General features: G+C 40.1%; 1 protein-coding gene across 2 annotated transcripts in view; it reads left to right on the top strand.

Annotated features, from left to right (window-relative positions):
* The first annotated feature begins 370 nt into the window (after positions 1–370).
* The window catches only part of Ptbp3 (polypyrimidine tract binding protein 3), a 75,009-nt gene continuing 59,896 nt past the window's right edge, over positions 371–15,483 (top strand). For both annotated transcript variants that reach the window (XM_026786653.1, XM_026786652.1), the window contains exons 1-2: positions 371–443; positions 3,261–3,294. In XM_026786653.1, the coding sequence (XP_026642454.1) occupies positions 436–443; positions 3,261–3,294 (42 nt within the window). In that variant the 5' untranslated portion in view covers positions 371–435. The remainder of the gene's footprint in view (positions 444–3,260; positions 3,295–15,483) is intronic.

The following is a 15,483-nucleotide window of genomic DNA, read 5'->3' as shown; positions in this document are numbered from 1 at the left end:
CAAAGCGGGAAGCACAAGGCGCGCGTCCCCGAGGACGCGGGCGCGACGGAAGGAAGCGGGGACGCGCACGCGCGCCGAGTCACGGGCGGGCGGGCCGGCGGGGGCGGAGCAGGCGGGGCGGGGGCGGGGCCAAGAGGCGAAGGCGGGAAGAGGGCGCCCTGGAGTCCAGCCGAGTCCGGGGAGGGCGTCGACGCCGAGGGGGCGGGGCCAGGCGAGGCGGGGACGCGCTCGCGGGCTGGGAAGGCGGGGGCGCGGCGCTGGCGAGAGCGTGCCCGGTCCCCGCCCCTGTTTCCCACTCTTCCTTCCACCTCCGACCGGCCGGAGCTGCGGAGCGGCTCCGCTCGCCGGTCCCCGGAGCCGCCGCTTGCTTTTCCCCCCACCCCCGCCCGCGGCGAGCCCGTCAATCCCCGCACGACGCGCTCCTCCATCTGGGCCATGGATGGGTAAGTGCCGGGTGGCCGCTCGGGGGCTGCGCTGGCCTCGTTTCCTTTTCGGCGTCGCGTCCCGCCGAGGCCGGGGAGCAGGGCGCGGCGCCGGTTAGCGGAGGAGCTGCCCGGGGCCGAGCCCGACGGCAGGGACCCGGGAGGCGCTGGGGTCCGTCCGCCGCAGTCTCCGGTTCCTGCGCGCGACGCCCCCGTCACGTCCGCCCCTCGCAGCCTCGGGGCGCTCTGGGGAAGCGGAGACGAGCCGGAGCCGGGGTGCCGGGCCAGCCTCCCCACACTTCCTCTCAGAAAATGGTGCGCGGCGCTGGCGGGGGCGGAGGCTGAGGCGGCCGCAGCGCTCGGGGAGTTGCTGTTTACCGGCGGGGTGGGGCGCGCGGCGGAGCTTTCCCCGGCGGCGGGCCCGGGCGAGCGGCGACAGCCGTCTGGGCGGCGACCGGGTCTCGAACCGCGGTCGCGTGTGGGTCTCGGGACCCAGCGAGGTCTCCTGACTTGCGCTGGGAGATACGTTAACCATTTCTAAATACCGAGCGTCTGCACTTTGTCACCGGGGACGCTTCCTCCTTGTCCGCCCCCCCCCCCCAAACTTCGTGAATTCGCCGCGGGCGATAATCAGATATTGTGTAAGTGCAGTTTTCCGGACTCTTTGAACTGCTCCGTTTAAATAGGGTCCGTGGCTTAAAATTAGAGGAAAACAGGACTTACAATCACCCTTTCCGAGTTGATAATTTCTCCTGGAACTCAGAGACCTGATGTATTTTAATAAAAGTGTTAATTGAAAGATTTTAGTAATTTGGGGTTCCGATAGTGTTGCTCATCAATATAAATTCTCCAAGTCTATTAGATATTCCACCTCCTTTTATTTATTTAGTTCCTAGGCGTTTGAGTTGTTCCTTAACCTCTTCCCCCTGCCGACTTTTGACAAGATTTTTGTAAACTGCTGGATGGTGGAGCATATTACCTGTTTTTCAGTTAAAAGGGAAAAAAAGCACGAAACTTACTTTTCGGTGAAAGCCATTTAACAGGTTGCCGCGTATTTGATTATTGCTTGCTACGTACTTCAGAGAAGACACTAGAATCTTCCAACAGTTTTTTGCCCTGCTTAGGTTTCGTTTATCTTAGTTTCACAATATCGTGATATGCACTATGTCATTTGAATGCAGATTGCATGCTGCTGCAGATATCAAAGTGCAATTTTAGATTTGATTTATGGTTGTGATGTTCTTGAAAGGATTCCCGTTTAATGGAGGTTACTTCGTTTAAAGGAGCCTCTTCCTCCTTGAGCATTGACGTCTCTTTACCTGGCCAATTCATTTGAAATCGTGAAATCGTTATGGTGATTTATGCCATAACGCCCTAATGTCAGTCAGGAAGGGCTGGGAAATTACCATCTTCAGAAGGTTCGACTTCGGGTTTGGGGAAACAAGTTAGCTTTTTGTGCCATGAGATTTACAGTTAAAAGGCTTGACTTTGCTTCTTTCTTGAGTGTGAAATGCAAACCCCTCCTCCACTGCCCGCCCAGGGGTGGGGGTGGTGGAGTAGGAATGGTCCACCTTACTCAGCAACGTGCTTATCTGATGCAGAACATTAATTGCAAAGACTTTTAGTCGTCATTTGCTACTAACTACGTCTTGTTAAAAATCACCTCTTTATTTGGCACATAAAGTAATAGGTTTCATTACGATATTTCATACATATATATATCATGGCACTTTGCTGTCTTTTCTCCACACTCACCTTCCCAAACTTAATCCTGCTAATAGTTTTTAAGAACCTTGACATGCGTGTGGTATTAAAGCTAAGAAAGCACTGATGCAGATAGACGAGGAAAAACGTTTGCTTTTTTAAAAAAGTATAACTTACCAGTTATTAGGTTTAAATTTTAGAAAAATAATACGAGTTTCAGAACTGTACAAGGGAAAATATATGGTTATTGTTTAAAACATTGAAGTTTCTACCACTTGATGCAGAGATAGTTGCATATCTTTAGGAAATTATGACATTATTGATTAGTAACATAATACAGAGCTTATTTAGCAGTTATGAACTGCTAACTAAAGATGTAGAAGAGATTAATTTTTGTATAGAATAATAACTGTATTGGGCTTTTTACACTCTTAAGGTGTGTAAAATTTCATGGATTGTGCTCTAGGCAAGCCAACATTTTTCTCCTTGAGTGCTTTCTGTGTGTATGTGTGTGAGTGTGTGTGCGCGTGTGTGTCTTCATTTCCACCTAGGAGGAATAAAACCTTTGTACTCAAAACATAGTATTAATGTTTTAACTTTTTTTTAAAGCAAATCTTGCAATAAAATTTGTGTGAAATGTGATATTTGTATTTATTCTAGCTATGGGAGACAGTCATAAGAATATTTTGGTGAGTTTTTGGGGTGGTAGGAAGCAAGTTTCCAAGATAGTTTTCATGTTTCTAAACTCCAGGCCCAGGCTTTGTTTATTTAAAGCTTTATGGTTTGGTCACTCATCTCAGGGACTTTAAACGAATGAACTTTGGTGGTTTTAGTCTTGGTTTGGATTTGTCAAAGTGAGATGAAGAAAGACATGCTTATTGTATTGATGCACAACTGTATGTTCCTGCACATTAGAGAGTAATTTTTTTTCTTGCACTGAGGTGTCGAGGCTTTGCTTTGGAACTCTGCTGTTGCTACGCTGTCCGTTGATTTTTCCTTATTAACATTTCACAGTCCACCGTTTTTTTCGTTATTTATTATTATGATGCTTTTCCTTTTTCTTTAATCTTATCTGTCTTTTAAAACTTGTTCTCTAACTTTGTTTTCCATTTTCTCTTTACTTTTTCCATACAGTGTTGTTACAGATCTTATAGCAGTCGGTTTAAAGGTAGGACTCTTTTACTACCCTTTCATAATCATTTTTGTCTTTTCATTTTGACATCTCCCCAAGTGGTGAAGTAATTTCACCTGTTCACAAAATTGTCTTTTGTTCTGTGTGATGATAATCTTTACTTTTAACTCCAAAATTAAGTAGACCCGTGGCTAATTTTGGATTTTATGTACCTTTCAGGAGGAACTATACTAAAATTTAAAAAAAAAAAAACATGTAAAGTTTAACTTAACTCTCAGGATTGTATTTTTTGTTTGGCTTTGTGGTTAAAATTATCCCAGACTCTGATTTATTTTTCTAATGAGTCTTTTTTTTTTAAAAAAATCTTTTGTAGTTGTACTTAGAAATAATAAAATAACAATGCCTGTTTTTTTTTTTGTGTGCCAACTGTGTGCCATGTGCTTTACATGTATTCTGAGGAATCATAACATTCCTTAAAGATAGGTCGTTACTGTTCTGATTTTAGGGATGAAAAAGCAAGTTGAGGAAGTTTGTTCAAGATGTGATGTTCTGGTATTCAAATGCTTGTCTACCCTTTCTGAAGATTTTTTCATTATACCTCATTGCTAGCAACGAGGCCTCTATCTAAAAGGTGGCCATCTAGGGAACTTAATATTTTGTAGTAATGCTTTTTCTAAGTTACAAGTCTTTAGTTATACCAGAGTCCTCTCATTACTGTATTAAGAAAATACAAATCAAGTAAACAGTGCTCCTCAGTATGTGACTTTTACAGTATAATTGTCTGGGAGCCTCAGAGATGGCTCAGCTGTTAAGAGTACTCACTGCTCTTGCAGATGACCCAGGTTCTGTTGACAGCACCTGTATGGTGACTCAACTACCTAACTCCAGGTGCACATGCATACCCAGGTGCATACACATACATGAAAATTTTAGAATAAATAATAAAAGATAACAGTCATAAAATTTCCTTTATTACTTTGGTATTTGATACTGATTTAGGAAATCTAGTTCTGTAGGCCACACAGTGCAGATTACTGTAGAAAGTAGAAGGAAGTACTTAACCTTGCATACATCTTAAATAAGCCAGGTTCATTTATATAGTTGTTTGATCACTTTTGAGTCTATTTTGTTAAAGCACAAATCCCGCCACTGTCGCCCTGTTTCTGTACACTTTGCTAGCCAGTTCCATGTTTCTGTTTCTTTATACTTACTAGATCTGATGGTGGCGCTTACAGTTGTTACTTCTTAAAAAATAAGCAAGGCAAGAAGCAGCAGCATTTAGCATGGGATGTCTGAGCTGAGCATATTGGAAACTGTTGTACTGTCTTTGGGGGTTGGGCAGAGTTGATCTGCTTTGGCAAGCTTTGTGTATATGTTTATAAATAGGAAATAAATGGAGGGAGCCTTTTCTGGAACTACCCCCTCCGTACATATATTGTCTCATTTGACAGTGATACTCAGATTCGAAATTAAGTCCTTAACTGTGTCTGAAGGTGCCTGTGGGAGAAGAGACATTTAAATAAATTGTTTTGGTCTTTAAAGATGTGATTTATGATTCTAGTTTTTTTTTATCTGGCATGTAAGTACAGCAGACATTTTAAAAAGTTACCACTTAAATGTTAAAGAATTATGCTCGAAGAACCCATGTTTTTATTATTGTGAAAACACATCCATAATAAAGGAAAGAAAATTTAAATGTTATGCCTAGGAGCCAGAATATAGGGTATGGTTTTCTGTCTGTGTTTTGAAAGCAACAACTCTAAAGAGATAATAAGCTGATTAGTTGATTCAACAGGCAGCCTGAATATGTGTGTGTTTTAAATATTCAATATTTATTTATTAAAATACTGTGATCATGCTATAAAATCATTCAATATATATACCTATAGTGGCATTTCATTTGTATTTTAATAAATAAAACTTGCCTGAAGATCAGAAAAGTAAAACAGCTAACCACTGACTCTTACCTTGACCTTCTTTTGTTTTTAGAGATGGTTTCTCTGTGTAGCCTTGGCTGTCCTGGAACTGCCTTTGTAGACCAGGCTGGCTTTAAACTCATAGAGATCCACCGCCCAGTTGTTATTTGTACTTTTTGGCAGAATTGTTCTTCCTTTGATCTCACCAGAGAAGTTTAGTTTTTACCAAATAATGAACCATTAAGGCTTGCATTTCATGTAGAGTATATGAAAGATAAGCCAACTTTTGCTTCCTCTGTTTGCTGTCTGAATATAACACAATTAATGACTTTAGTTAGTAGTAAGGATGGAATTCGGGTTGTATTCCCTAAGTTTACTTTTCTGGATTAAAAAAATATTTAAAATTATTTTAAAATTTATTTCATGTATGTGTTTTTCCTGTGCATGTTATGTATATGTTGCACGTATGTCTGGTGTCCATGGAGGTCAGAGGGCAGTCTGGAACTGAAGTCAGAGTGATTGTGAGCTACTGGAGTCTGAACCTGAGTGCTCTCTCCAGCCCCCGGAAGTTATTTAGGTTTTGGAAAAGACAATTAAAAATATTGTTAAACATAAAATTATTTTAGCAAAGGGAAACTAGTTGGGTTTAGGATGCATCACAAAGGAAAACATTGCTGATGTTTCTTTACTATTCTATTTCCCAGTCTGATGTATTATAATCTCAAAAGGTGGCTGATGCATGAATAATGTCGAATACATGTTTACATTGTCAGGTGTTTAGAATTCATATCGTGGTATGTACTTGGATGTTCCTTGCAGGGTATTAATTTTTGTACCTTGGCCAGATTAAAAGATTACCTTTTTGAACTCAATCATGAAACATTTTTGTTTTTGGGTTGTTGAGACAGAATCTTGCTTGGTTAACCAAGCTGGACTTGAACCTTCTTCAGTTTCCCAATGGCTGGAGTCACAGGAATGCACTACCATGGCTGGCTATCTATATGTGTGTGTATATGTCTATATAAAACACACACACACACACAATTGAGAAGCGATAAGCAATGAGTTCTTATGAAGACACAATCTGGTGATATGACACACATTTCAAGGATTTTATTATACCACATAAATCAGTTTCAGCAATGTAGGTAATTGCTTTTTTTGCGTGCCAAAGTACATTTTAAATTTCCAGCTTGTGCTTCATTAGTACTAGCTGGCTAGTATTCAGAATCTTAAACCACATTTCCTGTATTCCTTGTTATTTTGTCTTCCATATTAACTGTCATAGTCCTTTTTAGGTGATCATCCTATCTTTAGTGGGTCATTGAGAATAGAAAAACACATGCTTAAGAAGGACTATAAATGGCTTCCAATAGTTACCAAGCCTCCTATGTAGAAAAGAACAATATAGCAGAATGAAATTAATTTTGAGGGTCAGTCTTCTTTATGCTTGTCATTGGGGGCTCACAAGCAGCAGCCCATGAGCACGTCCTGCTTGCCCCGTTTCTGTAAGTAGTTTTATTGGAGCATAGCCATGCTTATTTGTTTCCATATTGCCTGTGGTTACTTTCGCATTACAGTTGTAGAGCTAAGTAGTGGTCACAGTCTGCAAAGCATAATATATTCACCCTCTGGCCCTTCACAGGAAGTGTTTGCTTACTGATGTACATCACTCTTGGAAACGCAGTAGGCCTTGGCTGCAAGTTCTTACCCTTTAAAAATGAGGTGTCATTTATGTAGAGAGCAGTTCAGGAACCTTTGACAGTTTTAACACTTAACCAAAATGAGAGAATGCCTTTCCAAAACATGCCTGTTATCTCAGTTCAGACACAGTCTAGGCAACTGTTTGGATCTTGAATGTTCCCTAAAGGTCTGTATGTTAAAGGCTCACTCTGTGGGGTAGCATTTTGGGGAATTAATAGAGCCTACTAGGAAGGAGGTTTAGTCTCCTGAGAAGGTTTTAGGTTTCCGTGAGATTGTGGGATGCTGGCACTTTCCTCTTTCCCATTACTTTCTGACCTTTAGGTGAACTGTTTGTCTGTTATGCACACACTGCCATTTCTACCTTGTCTTCTCACTAGGGACCCAAAACAATAGTACATCTGCTTGATCTTAGACCAGAACCTCCAGACTATGAGCTGAACAAACTTCTCTTGTAAGTTAGTTGTCCAAGGTATTTCATTATAGTGATGGAAGCGCCTACTCATGAGCTGTTGAGCCATTTCCTAAAATGTCTGTACTTACACAGCCTGCTTTATATCAGAGGTCACATCTATGGCCATACTTCCTTGAATGTGCCTGATGGCCCAGTTTTGTCTATAGAGCTCAGGTTGTCTCTCATCCTTTGTAACCCTTGGTGCTGCTGGATTTTACTTTTAGGTGGCTCTAAAGGTCATAGCCGAATAATTAGTATCAGTAATATTTCATTATACTTGGAATTTTGTTATTGATTTGATAACTGTAGTGAAATTTATTAGTATCCTTTTATGTGCTATCTAGTGGTTAATTTTTTTTAAAGATTTTATATGAGTGTTTTGACTGTGTGCTTGATGCCTTGGAGGCCAGAAGAGGTAATCAGATTCTCTAGAACTAAAGTTGCAGAAAGTTATGAATCTTCATGTTGGTACTGGGAGTTGAATCCTAGAGTAACAAGTGGTCCGTCCTTGAGCCATTTTTCTAGGCCATCTGTTAAGTCTTCAGTGTTTCATTTTGTTCCTTTCTTTTCCGTCTCGTTCCCTCTTTCCCTTCCTTCCTTTCTCTTTATAGCCCTAGCTGTCCTGAAATTAGTTCTGTAGATCAGGCTGGCCTCTACCTGTCTCTGCCTCGTGAGTGCTGCTGGAATTAAAGATTTGTGCTGCCACCACCACCACTGGCTCTTCAGTGTTTCTTATAGACAAAATATAGCTTTTAAAAATCACAATTACTTATGTATGTGCCACAGCATCCTAGTAAAGGTCAGAAGCATCCTGCTGGAGCTGATCTCACCCTCCAATCTGTTAAAATCATGTTGCTTTTCCCCTTCTCTTTCTTCCCTCCAGCTCCTCCCATTTATTCCCTTTTGCTTTCTCTCAAATTCATGTATTTTTTTTTCTTCGCCTTTTGTACATTTTGGTTTTGTCTCTCTTACTCATTTGAAATTATCACATATTATTGGGTGCTTTGGGTTTTTATTGTTTTTTTTCCACTCAGTATTTCAGTTTGGGAAATTTTATTGAAATATCCTTATCTTTAAGCTCTGCAGTACTGGGGCTAGGCGTGCAATCTATGACTGAACTTATACCCATAGCCTCTATTGAAATACTTTGAAGTTTATTGATTTATTTCTTAAGTAATACCTAGTCTACTAATGAACCCATCACAGATTTTATTTTGTGTGTGTATACACTGTGGCATACATGTGGGGGTCAGAGAACAATTTGTGAGAGCTCATTCTTTCCCTTCCGTCATATGGGACCCAGAGATGAACTCAAGTCATCAGGTTTGGTAGTGATTTTACTCCTGGGACCGTCTTACCAGCCAAAGATTTCTTTTTGTTTGTTTGTTTTTTAGAAGATGTATTTCTTTATTATGTATACAGTGTTCTGCCTGCTTATATGCCTGCACGCCAGAAGAGGGCGTCAGATCTATTACAATTGGTTGTGTGGTTGTGAGTCACCATGTGGTTGCTGGGAATTGAACTCAGGACCTCTGCATGAGCAGCCATTGCTTTTAACCTCTGTGCCATCTCTCCAGCCCTTTGTTTTTTGTTTGTTTGTTTGTTTGTTTGAGACAGGGTTTCCCAGTAGCTATGGAGCCAGTTCTGGAACTTGCTGTGTGGAACAGGCCGGCCTTGAACTCACAGAGATCTGCCTCCTGCCTAACCACCGCCAGGCTAAGATTTCATTTATTTATTTATTTATTTATTTATTTATTTATTTATTTATTTATTTATTTTATTGTTTTTTTGAGACAGGGTTTCTCTGTGGTTTTGGAGCCTGTCCTGGAACTAGCTCTTGTAGACCAGGCTGGTCTCGAACTCACAGAGATCCGCCTGCCTCTGCCTCCCAAGTGCCGGGATTAAAGGCGTGCGCCACCACCTCCCGGCTAAGATTTCATTTTTAATACAGTATGTATCTATCTTTACTTCTTTCCATCAGGGTCTTAGTCTGTGACCCTAGAACTTTCTGTGTGGACCAGGCTAGCCTCAACTTCACATAAATCTACTTAATTCTGCCTTCTAAGTGCTGGGATTGAAGGTATGTACCATTGTACCTGGTCAGTATTTTCTTCTAATATTTTATTTCTTTTAGAATTTACATATGTTTAAATTGTCTTTATTTTATGTTTTCCACTTGTTTTTAGTAGAGAACCTTATAACATTGGTCATAGCTATTTGAAATCTTTTTTTCCATTTTGGGTTTTTTTTTTTTTTTTTTTTTTCCTCAGGATAGCCTGGCCTCGAACTCACAGAGATCCGCCTGCCTCTGCCTCCTAAGTGCTGGGATTAAAGGTATATGCCTACCACCAAGGGGTATTTGAAAACTTGTTATCTTAGTTTTAAAAATTTTTGTCCTAACTGGACATGGTGGAGTGTGCCTTCAGTACCAGCACTGGGTTGGGCAGGGCGGGGTAGACAAGAGGAAAGTAGACCTCTTAAGTTTGATGCCAGTTACAACTACACAAAGAAACTCTGTCTCAAAAAAATTTTTTTTCTCATGATTCTGTTCAGGGGCTTAATACCTACCTGTGTTTATATTTGTTTACCTCTTAAGGTAACTTACATTTTGGAAAGCCAGATATATCAGAAGAGAAATTAGAGGCAAAAAAGTCCTTGAAGTGACAAGTTCTATGCTGATCTGTCTAGGAATTGAGTTGGGTTTGGTATTTGCCTAACCAAAAGCTTCAGTTTCCCTGCTGTCCTTGTCTGAGTCTTTTTAGAGCCTGACCCTAAAGCTCTTTCATCTGTAATCCGTTGCTGTGTAGCAGGGCCTGAGATGTAGGATCTTGAGAAGGGACACATTCGGAATGTCCTTAGTTTCAGCTTTTCATGGACCTCTTCTTGTTCTGTACTGCCTTAAATTCCCCCCACACCCCTGTAGTTAAGCCAGGAAGGCTTGCAGGCAATAGAATTTGAGGAACTGCCCTTTCTTCTTTGGATGGAGTAAAGATGTTTACACATTAGTGTAGGAATGCATTAGTCAGGGGTTTCTAAAGGAACCGAACACACAGAATGAATACCTACACATGTATGTGTGTTTATTTGATTGGCTTGGAGACAATGGTCTGGGTAGTCCAGCAGTGGCTGTCTTATAACAGAAAGGTGGCGAATCTGCCATTTGTTCAGACCAGAAGAAGCCTGTGTCTCTGCAGTCCCTGTTGGTGCTAGAGTTGGAGTGCATTACTACCTAGAAAGCTGCTGGTTTTCAGTCTCTGTCCATTTAATACCGGCTGTAGTGACAAGATGAGGAACTTTCCAGGAAGTGTGAGGGCAAGACTTAGATAGAAGAAAACTGCCTTTTTTTTTTGGCTCATTTTAGGGTGTGTCTTCCTGCTTCAAATCAGATTAAGAAAAATCCTTTATAGGAGTGCCCAACAGCTTGATTTTTATAAGTATTCAAGGTCTGGGTGTGGTGCCTCATGCGCCTAGTACTTGGGAGGCAGAGACAGGAGGCTGAATTCAAGACCAATCTGGTCTACTTAGAGTTTTAGGTCAGCTAAGCCTACATTCTGAAATCCTGACTTAAAAGACAGCTGTGTGTCTGATGATGTAAAGGAAGATTTTCTCATTTATTTGTTGAAAAAATTTTCTAGACTGAATTATTAGGTACCATGGTTGAAGTCAATTTACCATGTGTGAGTTGGACTATTCTGCTCTATTTATCTGTGCTTATGTTAATATTACATGCTCCTAATATTAGCAGGTATGTAATATATCCCGAAATCATGTGGTGTAGATCCTCTAAATTGCTCCAACTGTTCTAGGATATTTAAATTTTATTTTAAAATTTACATTGAGCTTATTTTCTACAAATGGGGTTAGACTACTTGGGTAACCATATGGAAATAAATGTATCTAAGCTGCTTACAGGAGAATTTGAGACTTACTTTAGACCTAACCATAAAACTAATGTATAATAATGCCTATGTATACACACATATACATATGCGCACACACATATATATACACACACACCATACATATGGATACACTAATGTAAATTTCATTTTTTTAAATTGTAAATTTAAGGAAAAAAATCATAAGAGTAATTGAAATAACTTGTATACCCCTTAACTGTTTAGTTAGCCTAAAATCAATTTATTACAATATGGTGTGTGTGTGTGTGTGTGTGTGTGTGTGTGTGTGTGTGTGTGTGAACAGACAACTTTTGAGTCAGTTCTCTCCGTTTATGTGGGTTCTAGGAATGGAACTCAAGTGTGTCAGGCTTGAATCATTGATGGCTCTTGTCTTTACTTGCTGAACCATCATCACCCCTCTTAGCGAACATTTTCCCATTTCCCCCATTCCGTGTCTGACTCTTAACTCTCCTAAGGTGATTGCTAGTCTTTTAAACTGTAAAGCAGCCATGTCATTTTCTTCACAGTCAGTAGTTTTTGGATAGATTCTTTATAGTTTATCCCTCAGCTTTCCCACCTGGGAGCTGAGCCAGGGCTTCAGATGCTAGGCAAATACTATACCACCAATGTAAGTTTTTGTTGTTGTTGCTTGTTTGTTTTGTTTTTAATTTTATTTTGAGACGAGCTCTGTTTAAGGTACTGAAAATGGCTTTGAAGTTTCACAGAAGTGATTAATTACATTATTTCTAAGTACCTTATAATTTCCTTTTTTCGTTTTTCTTTTTAACCCATGACTTATTTAGCACTTTTAAAATTCTAATTTCTAAATACAATCTATTCTTTTGTTACTACTTCTAACTCATTCCTTCTCTTTTTCTTGCTTTTCTCCCTTTTCCTTCCTTTGTCTTTCTTCCTTTCTACTGTGTAGCCCCAGCAGCCTGGAGTACAATCCTCTTGTTTCACCTTCCTGAGTGCAGGCCTTGTAGCACTGTAGCCTGCTTATTGCTTATTTGGTCACAGAAAAATAATCTCAGTAGATCCTTTGGATGAAATTGAGACTTATTTAACAAGCTAATACAGGAATTGGCAAACTGGGAACAAAGAGCTAAATAGAGCTCACTGTCATTTATTTTTATATGTTTTGCAAACTAAAATAGTTTTTATACATCTAAGAGCTAAAAAATAAGATTAATATTTCATAACAAGAGAAAAATAGGTGAATTTTAAATTTTAGTATCTATGTTTTACTGGACCAGAATGGCTCATTTCTGTGTTGTACATGGTTACCTTTTGTTCTTGCAGCAGCATAGCTTGAATGGTTGGCCCAAGACTCTTTATTATCTGGCCCTTGACAGATAAGCTTACCAACCTGATACAATATCTGTGCTGCTCCACCTTCTTTGTGCATGTGAGATAAATGCTCTCCCACTTAGTTAGAACTGAAGCCCAGAATGTCTGCTTTTGTAAATGTTTATTTCTAGCTAGGTGTCTGGTTCTATATTCAGTATCTGTTAGCACAGGTTATTGATATCATTTGTTTTCTCTTGATCTGTCTATGTATGTATGTGTCTACACAGAGAGAGAGAATTTTTTTCTTTTTCTTCTAGACAGAGTTTTACTGTGTAGCCCTAACTATTGTGGAAGTGCCTTTGTAGAACAGGCTGGCCTCAAACTCACAGAAATCCTCCTGCCTCTGTGCTGGGATTTTTTTCAACAAAATGAACATGTGTTTGTATGGCAGGTCTTCTGAGGCTTTGTATACTTGAGTATACAGCTCTGAGTGCTGGGATTAAAGGCGTGCATCACCATGTTCGGGCCTCTTCTCTTATTTGTATGTTCAGCTTATTAGTCTCTAAGGATTTATTAAAATTTTGATCTTCATCTTTCTGTTTTGTATTGGCATTGTTTTCTTTGTGTTGCAACTTTACTTTTTGATGGTAAGTGCTTTTACAAGATACTCATTATTTTTGTGTGTTGGTGAGTATGAACGTGTATGTGCCTATGTGTGAGAGTTTGTATCTTCATTAGTTCTTGTCTAGGTTGTGTTTATGTGTGTGTATGTGTGCTCCTGTGTGCATGAATTTTTGAGTGGAGGTGAGAGGTCTGTTGGATTTTTTCCCCCAAGTTGCTTCCCACCATTCATTTATTCGTTCATATTCTCCCTCCCCCCCTCTGTCTATGGCTTTTTTTTTTTTTTGGTTTTTTTTTTTTTTCGAGACAGGGTTTCTCTGTGGTTTTGGAGCCTGTCCTGGAACTAGCTCTTGTAGACCAGGCTGGTCTCGAACTCACAGAGATCCACCTGCCTCTGCCTCCCGAGTGCTGGGATTAAAGGCGTGCGCCACCACCGCCCGGCTGTCTATGGTTTTTTGAGGCAGGGTTTCTCTGTGTAGTTCTGGAACTCACTCACTCTGTAGACCAGGCTGGCCTCGAACTGGCTTTTGCCTCCCAAGTGTCCGTTATTTTTCAGTTTTAACTTTGTGTGTGTGTGTATTGTACCTGTGCGCTCACATTCACATGTGGAGGTCAGAGAATAACTGTGGAGTTCTTTCTAGGTTCCTACCTTTATGTGGAGTCTGGGGATGATAGAATGCAAGCTACCATGCTTGGGAGGCTAATACCTTTACCAGGATGAGCTGTCTCACCAGCCCCACTTTGGCAGGGTCTCTCACTGAACCTGGAATTTACTGACTGTGCTATTGTGGTGGACTGGCCGGCCAGGAAGTCCTAAGGATTCTTCTGTTTCTACCTCTTCAGCAGAGGGAGCATAGTAATGTGCTTTTTTAAAGAATTTATTTATTTATTTATTTATTTATTTATTTATTTATTTATTTATTTTGCATTTATCTATGTGCACTACTTGGATACTCATGGAGGCCAGAACTGGAAGGTTGAACTGCCATATGAGCGCTGGAACTTGAACCCAGGACCTCTGGAAGAGCAACCTGTGCTCCTAACTGTGGAACCATCTCTCCAGTTCCCATTTCTGTCTTTCTTGAGTCACCTATTGCCTTTGGCTTTCTCTTTTGACTTGAATGATTTTTTTTTTTCAACAAAATGAACATGTGTTTGTATGGCAGGTCTTCTGAGGCTTTGTATACTTGAGGGTTTTTCTTTTTTTTTTTTAAGCAACAAAATTTATTTTAAAAGCATCCTTTCACTGAGTCTTTTGGTTCTTCAACCTTAGTCTGTAGCCATTTGTCTGTGTCACCTTCACATAAAGCTCTTGAAGTTGTCCTGCTTCCTCTGGGTTTTTTCTTTTAGCGTCTTAATTTCTGGAACCCATATATTCCTCTAGCTTTTGAAAATACCTATACAGTTAAATTTGAGCATGAGAGTAAGCCATTCATATTAATTTCATGCTATAGACCAAAGACCAGGTGCTTAGCTAGCACCATGAATATGCACCACCCAAATAAGTTCTTTTATCATGAAATTGCAAAGTTCCCTGGATGAGGACGTGATTCTGAAGAATCTAGGAAGAAAGAAGTCAATTTTAAATAAGTGAAGGTCTGGTTAGACTGCCAGTTGGACTGGAAACTTAGCAGCCACATTACATATTCCATGAAAACAGTAACACCTTATAATTTTCTTGAGAAATAATTTAACCCAATACTGTAAGTCAGATGATCCTGTTTATATGTGTGGAGTTCTCACATTGGCACTGGCCTAGAAACTTGGCTGTGTTGACGTTTGAGATGTGCCTAAACAAGATGAAAAAGCAAACTAAGAACAAGGAGAAAAAGGTTTTAAAAAAATGGTCTCGATAAACAAAAACAAAAAAAAATAATAAAAAATGTTGAGCCATCCCAGAAGAGCAGAGAAAAGACTTAGGTAGACATCTGTCCAAAATGATTAGAAAGCCATCACTCTAGACTTGTGCAAGGAGATCCTGGTAGAATGAATACTGTTATGGAAAGCTTGAAACAAAAATTGGTATGATATAGGATAAGATTATAAACAAAACCAAAAGTAAAGTCTTTAAAGATGTCATGGAAATCCAAACAATTGGGGTAAGGAAATTGTGGTTGCTAATGGACCATGTTACACTATGACACGATGTTGTGCAGTTAATGGGACTACAGTAGTGCACTTGACCTTAAATCTAGGAACTTTTTTGTTTGTTTGTTTTTGTTGTCATGTAGCTGTAAGATTGTGACATTGGACCACAGAATAGAAAATGAACTGTATCAGGACTGGGATTCCTTAATAATAATAATGACATAGTTATAGAAGTGCTATTTCTTTTTTTTTTTTT

This window comes from Microtus ochrogaster, linkage group LG5, assembly GCF_000317375.1.
Source record: "Microtus ochrogaster isolate Prairie Vole_2 linkage group LG5, MicOch1.0, whole genome shotgun sequence".
Lineage (NCBI taxonomy): Eukaryota > Metazoa > Chordata > Mammalia > Rodentia > Cricetidae > Microtus > Microtus ochrogaster.
Note: the sequence above shows the minus strand (reverse complement) of the source record. Positions and strands in the feature narration are given on the sequence as shown.